This window comes from Camelina sativa, chromosome 20, assembly GCF_030686135.1.
Source record: "Camelina sativa cultivar CO46 ecotype springtype chromosome 20, ASM3068613v1".
NCBI classification, from domain to species: domain Eukaryota; kingdom Viridiplantae; phylum Streptophyta; class Magnoliopsida; order Brassicales; family Brassicaceae; genus Camelina; species Camelina sativa.
The window spans coordinates 3,002,587-3,019,612 of NC_141899.1; the positions used below are offsets into that span (position 1 = coordinate 3,002,587).

General features: G+C 35.5%; 3 protein-coding genes across 3 annotated transcripts; all 3 read right to left on the reverse strand.

Moving 5' to 3' along the window:
• Positions 1-54: 54 nt before the first annotated feature.
• LOC104768986 (flavin-containing monooxygenase FMO GS-OX-like 9) lies at positions 55-3,684 on the reverse strand. The gene is made up of 7 exons (XM_010493095.3): positions 2,865-3,684; positions 2,648-2,718; positions 2,400-2,558; positions 1,772-1,854; positions 875-1,010; positions 597-770; positions 55-474 (listed from the first exon to the last, which is right to left on the reverse strand). Exons 1-7 carry the CDS (start codon positions 3,571-3,573, stop codon positions 292-294), a joined length of 1,515 nt encoding a protein of 504 aa, XP_010491397.1. The 5' UTR covers positions 3,574-3,684; the 3' UTR covers positions 55-291.
• A 1,463-nt stretch (positions 3,685-5,147) lies between these two features.
• On the reverse strand, positions 5,148-12,194 carry LOC104768987 (uncharacterized). The gene is made up of 25 exons (XM_010493096.3): positions 11,776-12,194; positions 11,313-11,672; positions 11,092-11,224; positions 10,760-10,935; positions 10,492-10,565; positions 10,364-10,399; positions 10,196-10,286; positions 9,907-9,966; positions 9,404-9,578; positions 9,203-9,268; positions 8,906-9,105; positions 8,648-8,749; positions 8,442-8,552; positions 8,258-8,323; positions 8,079-8,177; positions 7,757-7,918; positions 7,432-7,572; positions 7,281-7,358; positions 6,701-7,012; positions 6,439-6,626; positions 6,247-6,349; positions 5,990-6,135; positions 5,777-5,856; positions 5,469-5,650; positions 5,148-5,369 (listed from the first exon to the last, which is right to left on the reverse strand). Exons 1-25 carry the CDS (start codon positions 12,109-12,111, stop codon positions 5,271-5,273), a joined length of 3,576 nt encoding a protein of 1,191 aa, XP_010491398.1. The 5' UTR covers positions 12,112-12,194; the 3' UTR covers positions 5,148-5,270.
• A 148-nt stretch (positions 12,195-12,342) lies between these two features.
• Positions 12,343-14,908, reverse strand: LOC104768988 (uncharacterized). Its single transcript, XM_010493097.3, has 2 exons — positions 14,623-14,908; positions 12,343-14,211 (listed from the first exon to the last, which is right to left on the reverse strand). The coding sequence occupies exon 2, from the start codon at positions 14,184-14,186 to the stop codon at positions 12,501-12,503; it is 1,686 nt and encodes a 561-aa protein (XP_010491399.2). The 5' UTR covers positions 14,187-14,211; positions 14,623-14,908; the 3' UTR covers positions 12,343-12,500.
• Positions 14,909-17,026: the final 2,118 nt, after the last annotated feature.

Below are 17,026 nucleotides of genomic sequence, written 5' to 3' on the forward strand. Positions count from 1 at the left end.
TTAAAGCTTTGGTTTTTCCTCAAATCATATGGTTTCTGATTTTTGAGGTAAATGTTTATAACCAAATTGATACGTTTTATTAATATAAACCTACATTAACAATGGTTGTGAATACTAGACTATATTGAATGAAACAAATGTATAAATGCATGGATATAAAAATATCAACCAGAAACATAGGCAGACCAAACTAGATAAAAAAAAGAAACAACAACAGCTGACAAACAAATGTATAAAATGTATGGATATAAACTCTTTTCTTTCTAAACATAACGACAAATGAGTAGTATTTCAAGAATTGAGGTTTGTAAAATGAGAGCTTTGAAGAGCTTCTTGTAAGAGTTCATGATCATCCCAAGAATCACGATAAGTCTCAAGATTCTCCTGTGAATTATTGAGAGCAGACAAACATAGCAGCTTTCTCCATTCTTCCAAATGCGGAAACCCAACATAGTCCGCGTATTTATCGCAATACTATAGCAAAAAGATTCAAAACATATAACACAAAACTGTTTTTAGCTAGGACATGAAATCAAGAGTATAAGAAAATATTAAATTCTGTTTGTAGAGTGTTAGTTATATAACTTATAACTTACCGTGAAATCAGCAATGTCGTGAGTGTTGTGTTTAGGGACTCCAGCGAGATCTCTTGACCGGTAAAACTCTGCCACGGATTGTAACATTTGGTCAGAAGAAGGAAGAGATGACTTCCCGGACAAAACTTGAGCTATCCATTTTGCTTGTGCTTCAAAGAATGGGAATCCTATTAACTGCAACAACAAAAAATTACCACCAATTATATTTTTTTTATCTTAAAGAGTGATGTTAATAATTTGTATAGTCCCTAAAAACCAAAATATGAAAGATGAGAGACCTTTCTTGGGATACCGACAAAGGAGAGATAAGGGGAGAGACAAGGAGGGAAAGTATGTTCGAAGAGTGGACCAACTCTATCATCATCAACTTCTATTCTTCCTTTACTCTCAAGAAATGGAAACTTGTACGAGTACCTGTGTGTTTTTGGTCCCCCAAAAACATTATTATTATTCTCAAAGTAAGCAATACATATTACTATATATTTTGAGAAACTCAAAACAAATGACAAAAATTTGGTTATATTTTGTCTATGATGTCCCCAAGAACTAGGGGTAATGTGAATTGAGAAGACCAATGTAGAAAAAAATTTGTATCCCACTCAATCTGGCTTTATGAGTCCCGCATTTAGTTAAGAATATGTATTATATACTTAATGTTTTGATATTTAATAACAAGAAAGTTGATATTTAGATAAATGAGTTTGTAGTAGGAGTAGGTAGGACAAATATCTTTTTTGTTTGTGTGACGAAACTGGAGTAGGACTAATATCTAAGTTACGCAAAATCATGCAGATCCCAATGATCAACCATTATTATTTTTAATTTAATTTCCTGCTTTTATCTTACTGATTAAAATTGGAATGATTGATATAGTAAAAAAAAAAAAAATTGAAATTAATTTTCTTTTATTTATTTCATGAAGCAATGTGTAGTGTACGATGTCGATGAAGACCACAATACCCCACATAGCCACACAACAATTAATTAATTTAACTTAGTTACGGTTAGATCACACTATCAAATGAACCTTGATCATCATTATCTATTTGTCTCCTCTAACGGAAACAAAAGGTAGCAATTAGTCTATTCTTCAGCTTTCAAGAACAATTGTTTTTTTTTTAACGCTAACCAAATCAATCAAATTAAAGATCTTTTGTTTATCCATTCTATCTTACCCGGTGCAATATAAAATTGTATCAGCGACGACCCAAGATCCATCCACAAAAATGACTCTCCCATCATTCTCTAAAGATTCAATCTGCGAAACGAAATCAAAGAAATAAATTTTAAAATCCAAATTCTTACATGAAAAAACATGACATAAGATCAGAGCCGTCTCTAAGTTAATAAAGGCCACAATCAAATTAAAATAAAAAGGCTGTTTTGCTATTAGTCAGAATCGAACCCATGAACTCATTCCCACTAATAAAGACAAATGCCACTAGACTAAACACATTTTTTGGAAAATAAGGCCGAAAGTTATATATAAAATACACAGCAGAAAATAAGGCCACAAGCTCATGCTTCATGGGCTTGGCCTTTGGGCCAGCTCTGCATAAGATAACTTATTATAATACTCCCTCCGTTTCAATATATAAGATGTTTTAGTGAAAACACGCATATTAAGAAATAGTTATTTTTAAAAAGTTTAACCAATCATAAACAAGTCTACATAATATAAAATATAAATTTAATCTAAAAGTTGCATAGAAAGTTGGAAACATCTCTATATTATGAAATAAAAATATTTCTCTAAACATCTTATATTATGAAATGGAGGGAGTATATACTAGTGAACAGAACCTGTGGGTGAATAAGAAGGTTTGGGTGTTTGGAAATGACTTTGGAAAGGCCAGAAGATATATCAAGTGTCTTGGAACTTAAATGAACTTCCTTTGCCACTTCTACAAGCTCCATTGATATGTCTTGTCCACTCATTGAGTTCCCAACCACCACCACCACCTATCACCATCATGACCATCACTATCCTTATAAGTCATAACCATCATAATCATCACCAAATTTAAGAGGATGTAGAGATATTCAATCACCTCATTACGAAATGGATCAGGCACCCTGTAAACATGGCTATGGATTTGCTTCCTTTTCCAAAAATCCATTCCTATAGCCACCAAATAATCATGAAAGACAAATCAGTAACCATACATATATACATAAATAGCAAATGAAAAATAGAGGGATCAAAAATAGGTAAATAAACAACAAATGTGATCAACTAGTAACTATTGAATTCAATAGATAACATACCTTTAATATTGGGCAATCTAGGGTGGGAGTAATGACCAGTAGCGACAACAACAGCATCAAAGATCTCTTCCAAAACCTTACCATTTAACTTCTCTTTGCTTCTCACAATCCACCTCCTTACATCATCTTCTTCTTCTTCTTCCCTTACAAATTCAACCTTAACATTAAACCTAATCATCTCTCTTAACCCAAAAGCTTCACAAAAGTCCTTAAGATACAACCAAAGCTCCTTATGCCCTGGAAACCTCCTCATGTCTCTCCCTTTCTTCGCCAAAAATGGAAAATCCGAATAACCCATTATCTCTCTCGGTGAGGTTAGCCTCAAGGAAGAGTAAATGCTGCTATGGACCTTAAGTTCACCATTAATGGAACCACTACTTCTTCCTAATGGATCTTCTTCTTCTACGTTTGGTTGATACAACCATTGCCCTCCTACGTCGCCGTTTTGCTCCAATACCACCACTTTGTGCCCTTCTTTTCTTAGCTCCCTTGCGGAGACTAGCCCCGCCGGTCCAGCTCCGATCACACATACCTTCTTTGATCGGCTTCTTGATGCTTCTGATGTCACCGAAACCATATTCTTATTAGTTTGAAGAAAGATAAATTTGAAATGGCTTCTTGATTTGGTTTCTTTGTGTGGTCTCTCACCCGATGTTGTTTTTATAGTTGAAATGTAAGACTTTCTCACTACTACTACTCGATATGTCATGTTTCATATTTCTCTTTATTTATTTACTTTTTGTTGGTTTTATAATTATTACACTCATAATCTTTTATGTAAATATATACTTATAAAATCGAAAACTCTGACCGATCCACCGTTATGAAAAAGATTTGTAGGTCAAATTTATATCTCTACGTTACTACGTGGAAGCTAACGTTTCAAAACTTTTTTCGTTCTTTTTTTTTTGTTTTTCAGCAAAAGAGATTCATAATTAATTTTAAAAATCATCATTTTCCTTAGGAAACAATTTTAATATTCTATATCATTGCTTGGGTATTTGATTACTTTGTTGTATGCTAAAAATGGTAACTATAATGGCTATATCGTAGGAAGCTACATGTGTTCAACGTTTACAAAAAAAAAAAACTGCTTTCCGAATGAATTTAATTAATAATTTGATATTACTTCAAAAAAGAAATTAGATAGAATACTAGTACATAGTTTTGGTTCTGCATTTGTAAATGTGAGAAACTTAACGTCGGAGATAAAAAAAAATAAGTAGTGTGAATTACGTGCCGACTAGAAATATCAAATCTAAGAAGAGATATTAAAATGTTTGTTAAAAAAAAAAAAAAAAAAAGAAGAGATATTAAAATAAGAAAAAGTGAGACAAAAAGTTAGTAAACCCTTTCCAACCAAGTTAAAAAAGAAAGAAAAAAACAGTCTTGAGACACAAAATAATGGGCTATTGTGTCCCTCTAACTCAAAGAAAACTCATCTTGCTGTTAAAAGCTGTGCTTAGGGTTTGTTGGAAACATTACCAACCTATTTTTAAAAAAATCGAAAAAATGATTAAAACGTAATATTTTTACCATTATAAGTTTTATATATAGAATTGCTATTTTAAATAACAAAATTGACGAGCAAAATCTACAAAAATTTTGAGATCCATGAATGATTGAATCTAAAAATACGTATATGATTGTATTCAATACGTATAAGTATACATAACCAAATTATTGAAATTGGGAGAAGAAGACTAAAATGGGTCACCACATCATATTGGAAAGAGTAAGTCTTAAAGGAAAGGAAACATCAACAATTATTTCACTGGGCTCTCTTTATGAGATCCCATCCTCTTGAACTTTAAAGGAACCAAAAACATACTGTATTATTTGCGCTCGATCGGCATCTGAAGATCTTTTGCCAAGAATACTATAATTACCATTTCAGTTACATGTAATGAAACAATGATGATATTGATACGTAACGTAATATAGCATTGGATCCACTCTTTGTTTTTCTAGTATCTGATTTTCGGGTTTCGCCCCATTGGAACATCCTTTGCTTCTTAATTACACAACAAATTTTATTTATATTTATATAAATAGAAACATGAAGTGTGAGTATTTTCAATAATTAACTTCTTTTTTGGATGTTTTTGTCGCTTTGGAGATAAGGAATATATATATATGAACATGTAATATACTACGTATATGTTAACAGATACAAAAAAAATCCGGAGATATGGAATTTAAAAAAGGTACAATGTAGAAGAAATTTTTAGTTTTAACCATTAAAAAGGTTAGACTGACCACTTTGCTTTATTGACAAGAAACTGCCGAGAAACTAATCTTTCATTCCAAGCAAAACTGTGATTACAGAGATACAATCATACAAACAGAACCTTTGCTTTGTCACTGATAGTTCCATTTACTGACAAGTCAAAAATATGACTATTTTTATGAGGCATGATTGATTTTCTGATCTACGGAGTAAGAACTACCGGGAACTTCAACCATAAGCTCATCTTCCTCTTCATCGGTTACTGAATCAGTCTCCTGAAAACATACATACCAAAAGTTTAATGCTACAACGAGTCTTGCCATGTATTGTAATAGTCCCCTCATGTCATTTGAATTTGTTTTCATAATCAATACCTTTGTGCAGTCGTCAGTCGAGAGATCTGTTTGCTTTGGTATGTTTCTGAGTTCTTTTAAAGTGTTTTTCAGTTGCTTTCTGGCTTCGGACCGTATCACTTTACGTTCTGCACATTGAGCTGCAGTGACATCGGCATGACAAGCCACACAAAGTGTCCTCATGTTCTCTAGCCGACATTCGCCTATGAATGATCCAAATTTCAAGACAATTTGTTCAATTAGTTGAATTCACAAACGAAATCATGTACTTGTGATATTGTTGAGAATGATGTTTACTGAGAGGTCTAGTGTAAAATATTGCGACTCACCTCCACCTTGGTACACTGGAATGATATGATCTGCATGCCACGCATTTCCCTCGGTTGGATCAGTGACCAGGGTTTCAAGCCTTTGACATTAGAGGAGAAAATTAAGAAATTGATTTTCAAAAAAAAAAATCTGTATGTTCAATGCAGTGATTAAACTCCTTATATGATATTGTAAGAGAAATACAAGCAAAAACTTGGGTTTGAATGGCTCACAAGTTCTTCCGGGAAAACAATTCTGGAGCAACTTGGTTTATGTATTTACGGCGTTTTTCCAGTGGTAAAGGCCTTAACCGTCGGACAAGTTGGTGGCAGTCTAATTTGCAGTTTGTGCAAATTCCATGTTCTATCTGAAAAAGTTCCTGAGATTTGAAACCTTACACCTCTTAGTGATGCATTTAAGGTATAAATTATATGAAACATTGCTAACCATAACACATGCATTAAATAATGAAAGAATGACCAAGAAAAACCTGACGAATGTATCTGCCGCTTGTTCTTATCCGGTAATCTTCATAGCATGCAAGATCACAGAAAAGATCCTCAAAATACTCAGGCTCCTTGGCGTTGTTTCCCCTAGAATTAAAAAAAAGGGAATTTAAAGTTCAATTAAAAAGCAGTGACCAAAAACCATCAATCAGTAAGTAAACCATGTTTTCACTCACTTGCAGGGCTTTTGACAGAGTTTACAGAGTGGTTCGTTACTCATACTCCAAGCTTGGGTGTATTCTTTTTCCTTTCTTTGGTGTCCACTTCTAAGGTTGACCTTTTTCCACACTGCACTTGCAGGTAAAGTAATACTGATTTCAGAAAACGGTGTGTTTCGTCTTTTGCTCCCTCCCCTGAGCAATCCCTGATACAGAAAACTCTCAATATAGTTATGTTGGAATCATACATTCGGAAAAAAAATTTAGCTTAAAGATATACCTCGCTGTTGTGGCTAGCACTTTCACTCAAGTAGCTTAACTCCAGTGACAGAGGTAATTGTAAAGGCTTTCCAAGTAGTTTCCGCTTTTCGATTGGCCGTAATGATTTCCACTCTTTCAGAAATTCTAAAATAGCAAGTACATGAACGGTATCATCCGTATTGGATTCAGAGCTTGTTTGTTTATTGATAGCCTGACTTAAATCGCTTGCTTCAATCTCTTCTGGTCGGAAGTTCTCGAAGCAAGGCCTTGGTCGTGGATCTTTCCCAGGAATGCAAGAATATAAATGAATTCTTCCAGTGTTTTGGCTCACCTAAAAGAATTTAAGATCCGATTCATATGTGTTGTCAGCTCTAAACAAGTAACGATCATTATATTTAATAAAATTTCATAATAGAAGTAAGAATCAGACTGCAGCCTAGATCTGATAAACTTAAAAACTGACACGAGATTTGAAAATATGCAGTTGATTCACCAAATTTTGCCTTCTTGACATAATTATATTTCATGACCACCAAGGTCCAAAGGCAACAAGAATAACGGATAAAATAAGAAGAACCAATGCAGACTTTAAACTTTACCTCAAATCGCAGGGAATCGACAAGTGGATAAATGGAACTGGAATCATCTTCTTTCACAAGCCCATCATCAACAATAAGCTGCATCATAAGAAAATGAATATATAAATTTTAGGACATGTCAGAGAAGAAAAATAGACCTTTAAATTCATACATTTTCAGGCTGATGATTTTCTTGGGTTTCCTGGTCTAACATAGTAGAAGAAATGCTGCCAGAAGACTTCATCTCAGAGCCGGAACCATTTTCATCAAAAGGACTAGCTTCTAATATATCCAAATGAGGAATCAGGTCGTCCTGCTTGGCCAAAAAAAAACCATTCAGCCAAAACGAGTGAATATCTGAGTACCATAATCAATGAGACATCTGAGTTCCATAATCAAAGAGACATTTGGCTTGTATAATTAATGGTGTACGAAAGATAAATTCTGAGGTCATAAAGGTCCAATTTGTTTGATGAATGACAAGTCAAGAGATAAACCTTGAGATCAATAGTATTTGATACATCTGTCCCAGATCCCAAATCTTCACAGCTTTCAACAATCTTATCAGCTACTACAGTATTAGCTTTTGATGGTTGCGCTTCAAGAACTTCTCTTTCACTGCTTTCTTCAGCAGGCTTGAAAATATATGCTCTTTCAATCTGTCCAGACATCAATTTTTATCATACAAACTACTGGTTTTGTGATGTGAATAAAATTAAGCCTATGACATATGAATAAGCCTCTATGTGTTGTGAAAATCTAAGGCAAGGACAGTAGTTTACTGAGAATTGAGAAAAAGAGCAGAGATTTGGGAGATACTTCAATTTCGGTCTTCCCATCATATTTTCCATCAGTGGTAGATGAAATACGGTGCAACTTCTTGTTCAGATTTTGCCAATTTGTCTCGTCCATAGTATCCTGTTACATAGTATCCAATTCAAGTATAATGGATAAGACAAGCTTCAAGTGACTAATATCGCAGCAGCAAACAAGTTTACCTTTGCGCAAATGATGTATACATTGACTGCACTTGTCTGACCTCGCCTATGTGCTCTATCCTCTGCCTTCAAAATGTAATCAATAGATTATGTATCTAGCAGCCTTACCGTGTTTGCAGAATAGGTTTAGGAACGAGAAAACAAGAAGTTAAGAGTAAAAAAAAGAGCGGTACAGAAAAAATACCTGAAGCAACAGTGACGGTGTTTTAGGCAATTCAACGAACACAACATTTTGTGCTGCTGAAAAATCAAGTCCAACTCCCCCAGCTTCTACGCCAATAATTGCAACTTTTACCTGGAGTGAGAGCCATAGCATAGTCAAATATCACACATCCCAGCAAGGACAATCAATTCAAGAGTGAATAAACATATATGTCATATTGTGCATACCTCACTAGAAAACTGAAATGACTGTACAGCCAATTGTCTATCTCTTGGCAATGTCATCCCATCAATGCGGACGAAACCAATCCCTTTATCACATATAAATTCCTGAAAAGCAATAGTCACAAGTGAAATTTTAACAAAAAACTACTTGCTCACCATATGTTACATGAGCTGCATCGTTATAATTACAAGTTTAACTAGCAGACAGATATACAGTTTTGGAATTTTCAACGAGCTAATGATGAGATTGAAGCTACTAACCTGAATTCCATCCAGAACCTTGTGGTGATGTGCAAAAATGACCATTTTAGTTGAGCTTGTGTCTCCATCAATTTCTTCTGGGGTATAATCCAATCTTGACAGAAGTGGATGTAGGGATAACCATTCACGAAAGGAAGAAAGCTTTGCAATGCCAAGTTGTTGATAGGAAAGTTTCCCACATAGTTGATTCTCTTTGTCAGCTAAAGCACAACAAAAAGATAAAATGAAAAAGAGTGCAAATATATGCAAAAAGAATTATATCTTGACACCTATGGAAAGAATATAGTCAAAACATACTCTCAGGGCCTCCAGAGTTCTCTGTGTCTACATGCCCAGCTTCATTTGATCCACGAGCATTTTGATCTATACTTAAAAAGGCAGCATGTGTTAAAACATTGTATGGACCACAGTGATTAAGTAGATCAAAATGTCTTGAATACTGATGATAAAAAACAACTCAACATAATTATTAGGTTGGTATAAAAACACGCCACATACGCTTAGGTTCATGTGAGTTCTCTGTGGTTTCTGCTATAGCACCATCTTTTTGTTTATTAGCCTCGCTGACAATAGACATTGCTAAAGCTATATCGGACTTCTTTAGAAGTATGGTTACGATTTGCCTACGTTTTGGGGGTAACTGTGTTAACACATGCTGCTTCAGTCTTCTTATCTGTAACAAATAAAAAGGGATTTCATAATACATAGTTCTCCAACACCTCACAACACAATACATGAAACTTCAATTGGCATAACATATCAGTGATATCTGAACTGTGAAGTTGGAACATGGAAATATTTTCATCCAAAAATTCAAATTAAAATTGTCTACATATTTAACTAGACGACTAGAAATACTTTAAAGTTGTAACATAAACATTCAAAAATTATTAGACACACTTGGTCCTATGTGAATTATGAGGAAAGATCAATTGATACGCAAGTTTCCTAATATCTACCACTGTTACGAACCAAACTGAAATAGAAGAACAAGGATTTACCATCACTGTTTGGTTTAGCAGTATGTTTAATTCCAGTAAGCGAGTACCCTTTGAAAAATCCTGCGACACCGAACCAGAAGATTTATTACTATCTCGCAATATTAACAAAATAAAACCTAAGATAAGGGAACCACAGTTCATATTAGTAAGAAAGCGACTGAAAAGAAATAGAATGAAATATGATCGCAACATCCCCTATGGGTAACCACTTATCATGCAATGGGGAGTATTCTGCACTTATAATATACGATCATGATGTCACAACAGGCTATCACAAGTCCATATTTACCTGGAAAATTTTCCCTTGGATACCTCTGACAAGCCCAACTTCACAATAGGTTTTCGCAAACTCATACTTGTCCTTTCCCAGCAAACCAGGCCTGGTGACAGAATCAGTGTTAGAAAAGGGAAGTAGTGCAAATCCAAAAGTTTATGTCAAAGTTTGTAGATGACTTGCCATAGCATATTTATCTGATGGAAGATGTCAAAGGGCCTGTGGTCACCAAGGTAACAATTTTAAGGATAAATTACAAACTCGACGTAAATAGACGATACTGATTTGACACAGAGTTCAATTTCCACAACCTCGATAAAGAAGGAGTTCCTGATAACAGAACTATGTGCTTAACCTTTTCAGCAACATCAAGAACTGTCTTTATCTGCAAAGCATAACCGAAAGTGTTATGAACTCCACTCAGATATAAAGATGTTCTTCGAAGTTTAGAGAAAGTGTCACTGAACCATCTCTGTGTTAGTCAAAGGTAATTAAAAGCAGCTAGGAAATCATAGAAAAAATGACACAGGAAGGCATGGTTAAAAATGGCATTAATGATGAACAAGAGGTCTTAGTTACCTCAGGTGTATCTGACTTCTTTTTCGAGCATCGTAGATGATGAGATTCATCTACTATTAAGAGTGCCCACTCTCGCTCAAGCATAGTCGTCCGGAGATGCTGAAGCATCTTGTATGAGATAACCACAACTTTTGGCCATCTTGGTAAATAGGCAGGATTATTTTGATGACCAAAAACTGAAACCAAAAAGTTCCATCAAACCCAACTCGATGTGACAAGAAGCCAATTAACAACTCTAAAAACTGAATTAAGCTTTCGCTTTAGAGCTCCACTGGAGAAAAATAGAATCAGAGACAGAGATTGCTATATCGCAGTTCAGTAGAGACTTTTACCGAGATGTACGTCAGAAGGCAAACAAAATGGCAACCAACGTTCCAATTCTTCTGCCCATGAGAAACGCAAAACAGCTGGACAGACAACAAGTATGGAACCCTCATTTATGAAGCAACCAGCAATGGCAATAGCCTGACACAAAGATTAACCACTCAGATTAACTACTTCACCAAACTACTAAAAGCTTCAAAATTTCCTCACAAATTACCAAAAACATCACCTGAAGCGTCTTTCCAAGCCCCATTTCATCAGCTATAAGACACCTACCACCTCTCCGTAAACCAAACCTCAGACCATCAAGTTGGAAAGGCAAAAGAGCATTCACCAATTTCCTTGGCAAGGTTTCAATCAGTTCTTCAACCTTCTCCTCCGTAAAATGTTCAGGTATACAAGGTTGCCATTTCCCAGAAAAGCATGACTGAGAAAGCTTCTCAACAACAGCCAACGTTTTCCAAGGTATAACTTCAACTTCAACTCTCTTACACCTTTTAAGACATCCAGAGACCATACTGTAGTCTCTCATCTTATAAATCCCAGCTTTTCCTCCATCTTGATTTTGAGTATAGTGTGAAGGAATCGCCTGAAAGTAAAAAATCAATTCAAAAATCAAAAACCCTAAAAATCGGAAATTTAAAAATTTCCCCTTTTTTAGAACAAAATCAAAGCTTTGTTGAAGAACTTACATCAGATAGAATCTCTCTTAATTGACGAAGACACTCTTGTTCTTCAGGGCAACGAAACCCTTGCAATTGAAACGGCGTCACCGAAAACGAATCAGGGGAACAGATCTCAAGCCTGACGCGGAACTTTTCCGGAAGACTTGTACCCGATTCGTAGCTCCGATTCCGTTCTTGAAACCCGACATCGTAACCATCATCGAGCTTTCGACATTTAGCTAACCTGAAATCTTGTTGTCGCTGTGAATTTCCTGAAGAATCAAACGAAGGCTTACGTTTCTCCCCATACAACACTAATCGATTCGATTCGTCTCCTTGCCTTTGCTCTTCTGATACCACCATTGATTAAAGTCTGAGACTTGAGTTGTGTGGTGTGGTAAAGTGAAGAGAGAAGAAGGCGTTTGAATTTTGAAACGTACGACCATGATGAAACAAGAGATGAGCGGGTACGAAGAAATCGCACGTGTCAAACTCAACACGCGTGAAATTAGATTTAACTCCGGTTCGGTACAATAACAGAATAAACCAATCAAACCGGATTCCAATTTTACAACAGTAGACAGCATCATACAGTACAAGAAACATAATTTCTTATTGGAAAATATATGATTTCTTTGAAAATTTTACATTACAAGATTCATGAACCAAAAAAAAGAACCATCTGTATCACAAATTCACAACTGTATATCTCTTTATTTCTCAAACCTTGAATTTTAAAGTTCAAGAGGAGACTAGCCTTCAACAGCTAGTGAAGAAGATGTGGGTTTGTTCTGAGTCTTCTTCTTCTGAGATGTTCTATTGTTATCTTGGAGAGAGATAACAGTTTCAAAAGCACCAACAAGTGCTTTAACCTTACTCTTTCTCACTTCTTCAAGCTTATTCACAGTCTCTTCAATCACATTATTGAAAAGTGTTTGCAACTTCTTCTTCACTTCCACTTTTCTATGCCTCAATACAACCTTCTCTCGTTTACCTTCACCGTTAACCTTCCCAATACCTTCTCTTTTGTCTCTTAGGTTCTTCTTTTTCCTGTTCACATCACTTCTGAGCTTTGGTTCTTGAACAACTCTCTTTTTGAACTTGATTGATGTAGCAGTGGAATCTTCTGTTTTTGGTTCAAGAACTTTGCCTTTCTTGAAACTCGTCAGCTGCTTCGTTGCAGTAGGAGGAGGAGGAGTAACCTTTACACTAATCCTCTTTGGCCTAATAATCTTGCTTTCGGTTTTTGGATTAGTAACAAGATTTGCAGAACCAGTTTCTTTCTTCACAGACAATCCAGTCTTGGACATGGAAGTAGTCTGCCTTATAGGCCTAGGATCTGATCTTGTGACCGGGGGTTTCTTAACCTCCTCTGAGGATGGGGAAAAAGACGGTGATAAGCTAAGACTTTTCTTTCCGCTGCTTCTTAAGAACTTCTTCTCAGAAGATTGCTGAGTTTCACTCTTAACACTTGTGATGCTCTTCTTCTTCCTCTTCTCAATACTAGATTCAACAACATACAATGTCTTCTCCAATGCATCATCAGATCTAAACGGTTCATCAGTCTTCATCTTCTCTTTGTTCTTCAGATTCTTTAAAAGATCCTCTTTAGAATTCTTGATCACGCTGATCCTTGAAACCTTCTTAACATCAGGGTTTGTCTTCTTCATTACATCATCACATCCAACCGGTTCATCAATCTGTGTCTTCTCTTTGTTCTTCAGATTCATCAAAAGATCCTCTTTAGAACTCTTTTCCTCTCTAATACTTGAAGCTTTCTTAACATCAAGATTTGTCTTCTCCAATGAAACATCACATCGCTCCAGTTCATCAATCTCTGTCTTCTCTTTGTTCTTCAAGTTCTTTAAAAGAGCCACTTTAGGACTCTTGTTCTCGCTGATCTTTGAAACCTTCTTAACATCAAGATTAGTAGTCTTCTTGACCATTCTTACAGCAGCTGAGACACTCTTCTTAACGCGTAAACCATCACAAGATTTGGCAACCTCACTAGCAGCTTCTTTCTTTACAACCCGCAATGGTGACTTGTCCGGTTTAGAAACATTTCCCAACGACTTCCTAAAAGTCTCACCTTTCCCCAAATCTCCACTTTCAAGATTCTTTTTCTTAACCAACTTCCATGGCTTGACAACCAAATCCTCCTCACGTCTCTTCCCGTGTTTACATAGATCATGAGTCGAACTCGTTTGGTTCCCACTCCCACGGTAACGGGTTTGAACCTGAGGTTTGGCTGCTGGTTTATCAAGAGCTCCAGTCGAATACCGTCTCAAATTCACATGATGATTGGTCTCTGCAGCTGGAAGCAGAACATGATCATCTCCTTGAACTTGCTCGTCCATAACAAGAGGGATCTCCAAAGGGTTTGCATCATCCAAACAACACTTGTCATCAACTTGTGAAATATTATTCTCCTCAGACATTGCAAGTTATTATTACAACAAACAACTGCAGAGAAGAACACAATGTACAGATCATCAAAACCATTTAAAACAACAACACATAATAATGATTTGATCCTAAAACTGTTTTTCTCTGATTTGGAAGCACGTTGAACATATGGAAGAATTAAAAGTCTACCAAAAAAATTGAATCTTTGGTTCCACCATCAATAAATAAGCAATCACATCAACACCCAAACAAAAAATCGAGATTTGATCATCATGACTCAAATTCAATAACTAAACCGATGAATATAATAAACCAAAAAAAAAAAGAAGAAGGCAGATTTGGTTTATGATCTCAAAGTTATGATCAAGAATGAAGTAACAATACAGTACAGTAACATAATAGTTTAAAGAATTTACAAAGAAGAACTATGATGAAAATGTGAGAGATACAAATATAGAAAGTTGTTACCTTTAAGATCAGCCAACTCTTTTTGAAAACTGAGGAGTGATTTTTAGAGACTTTCAGAAGAAAATAAAAAGAGAGAGAGAGAGAAAGAAGGTTAGATTTGATTTTCAGAAGTAAAAAAAAAAAAAAAAAACAAAAGAGGTCAACAAATCTTTAATTGAGCGAAAGAGAGGGAAGCCGAAGGAGAGAAGAGAATCTTTTTGACATTTTTTTTTTTTTTTTTCGCAAATGAATATATATTGATTAAACTGGATCATTACAAAGTGTGCTGCTTAGCCATGGGGGCTTTAGTACAGAGTCACAATAATATTGACAATTTATACAACCAAATTTAGCTAAAGCATGTGCTATCCTATTACAATCTCTCTTTGTAAAACTGAAAGTAGCTTTCTGTAGTTTGGAAGTCCAGGTTCTGATATCTTGAATAAAGTTTCTTAGGGATATATCCACTATGTCACCATTAATTATTTTTGTTAAGATTTCACAATCGCTTTCAAATACAATCTCCTTGTACCCGCGGATCCATGCTTGTTGTATTGCAGTAAGCAAACTCTTTGTTTCTGCTTGTAAAGAGGATCGAACATTATGTAATTTTGTTGCACCCCACACAATAGCCTCTCCCTTGTAATTTCTGAAGATCCATCCGCTAACAGCCTCATGAGTGTGATGATCATAACTCGCGTCATAGTTACATTTAAGGATCGGTGGAGACGGTGGAAGCCACGATGTTATATTCGTACGTGCATTAGATAATGGTGAAGATATATGTTGTAGACTGTTGATCCATTCTTTTGTATCAGATTTCGAAAGTAAGAATGTTTTTGAGACACTTTCTCGATAATTATTGAAAATTTGGTTATTTCTCGCCTTCCAAATCCGCCAGAGTAAAACAAAGGGTAATAAATAATCAAACAGGTTGGAAATCTGCGTGTGACTATTAAGTAGCTGTGCAATAATGTCCTCTGTATTGGATTGTAGTTGAGTGACGGCTAGGGAAGAACAACTAGAAAATCTCCAAGCCATCATGGCAAAGGGACACGAGAAAAAAGCGTGGTGTATTGTTTCATCAGATTGATGACATCTCGGGCATAGAGGATCAATATTCATACCTCTTGTACTTAATCTTGTGGTGACTGGTATTGCTTGCGATAGAATACGCCATAAAAAGTGTTTGATCTTTGGTAACAGCTGTAGCTTCCATATTTTGTTCTTAAGTTCCACTGAACCATGAGGAATATTTAGGACTACTCCAGGATCGAAAGGGTAATGTGTAACAAACCAATATCCTGTCTTGACTGTGTACTCACCTGATCTAGTATAGTTCCAAATTAATTTGTCCGGTTGTGGTACTTGTGAGAGATGAATGTTTTGTATTATGACCTGCTCTTCCTGGGATACGTATGAAAGGAGTTTATGATTATCCCAGTATCGACTTTCACCAGAAGTAGAAATAAATTGATCAAGAGTAGTTTCTGATTGCAAAGGTACAGTTTGAACTAATCGTGGAGGGTGCTCTTCTATAAAATTATCCAAACCTATACGAATGGATTTACCATCCCCCACAATAAATCTTGAACCCTTTTTAATGACATCCAGTCCTATTAAAATAGATGACCAGCCATAAGATTGTTTCTTCCTTTGTTTGGCATCTAAAACTGATTCCTCTCGTGAGTATCTGTTTTTCATTACGCGGGCAAATAAAGAATTAGGATTTTGAATCAATCTCCACGCTTGTTTTGCAAGAAGTGCATCATTGAATTTAGCTAAGTCTCTAAATCCCAGACCCCCTTCTCTTTTCGAATGTTGTAGTTTCTTCCAGACGATCCATGGTATACTGCGTTGATTTGAGTTCTTTTCCCACCAGAACTGCATTAAAAGTGATTCAATCTCTGAAGTGATTCCTAATGGAAGCTTGAAACACGACATAGCGTACCGGCATTGGCATTTTATATTTTTCTTTTTTTCTTAAAAGTTTCAGTTTTAGACAAATAAAAAGTTTCAGTTTTAGACAAATATTAATATACATTAATATTAGTCATAGATACATGTTTAAAGATTTATGAAGGAAGCGAAGTGAATTAAATCAAGTATGAATGCTAACAAAACAAATACTCCAATTTTTAAGTTATTAAAACTCAAAATACGTAGTCCATATATTAATTAATGTGTCAGTTTATGATAATAAGTATATTAAAGCATTATAGGTTATTGACGGACGGACGGACGGAGGGATCGGGAGAGATGGGGGAAACAAGTCGTCTTTTTGTATTTTTCTAAGGAATGATGCTTTCTGCGATGGACCGACTTTGGATTCTTTTGATTTTTATATATATTTATTGAACAAAAAAGATAAGATCTAGATAGATGCTGCTTACTCCCAACAAAGAAAAAAAAAGAACAGAGATGC

Bases quoted from the DNA above. Each gene is read 5' to 3' on its own strand.
- LOC104768986 (XM_010493095.3), bottom strand. From the start codon at position 3,573: ATGACATATCGAGTAGTAGTAGTGAGAAAGTCTTACATTTCAACTATA. The intron at 2,559-2,647 runs GTGATTGAATAT...TGATGGTGATAG, and splicing joins CTGATCCATTTCGTAATGAG to GTGGTGGTGGTGGTTGGGAA. The intron at 1,855-2,399 runs GTTCTGTTCACT...TTCGTTTCGCAG, and splicing joins ACCTTCTTATTCACCCACAG to ATTGAATCTTTAGAGAATGA.
- LOC104768987 (XM_010493096.3), bottom strand. From the start codon at position 12,111: ATGGTGGTATCAGAAGAGCAAAGGCAAGGAGACGAATCGAATCGATTA. The intron at 8,750-8,905 runs GTTAGTAGCTTC...ATTGCTTTTCAG, and splicing joins AGGTTCTGGATGGAATTCAG to GAATTTATATGTGATAAAGG. The intron at 6,627-6,700 runs GTATATCTTTAA...TTTCTGTATCAG, and splicing joins GTGCTAGCCACAACAGCGAG to GGATTGCTCAGGGGAGGGAG.
- LOC104768988 (XM_010493097.3), bottom strand. From the start codon at position 14,186: ATGTCTGAGGAGAATAATATTTCACAAGTTGATGACAAGTGTTGTTTG.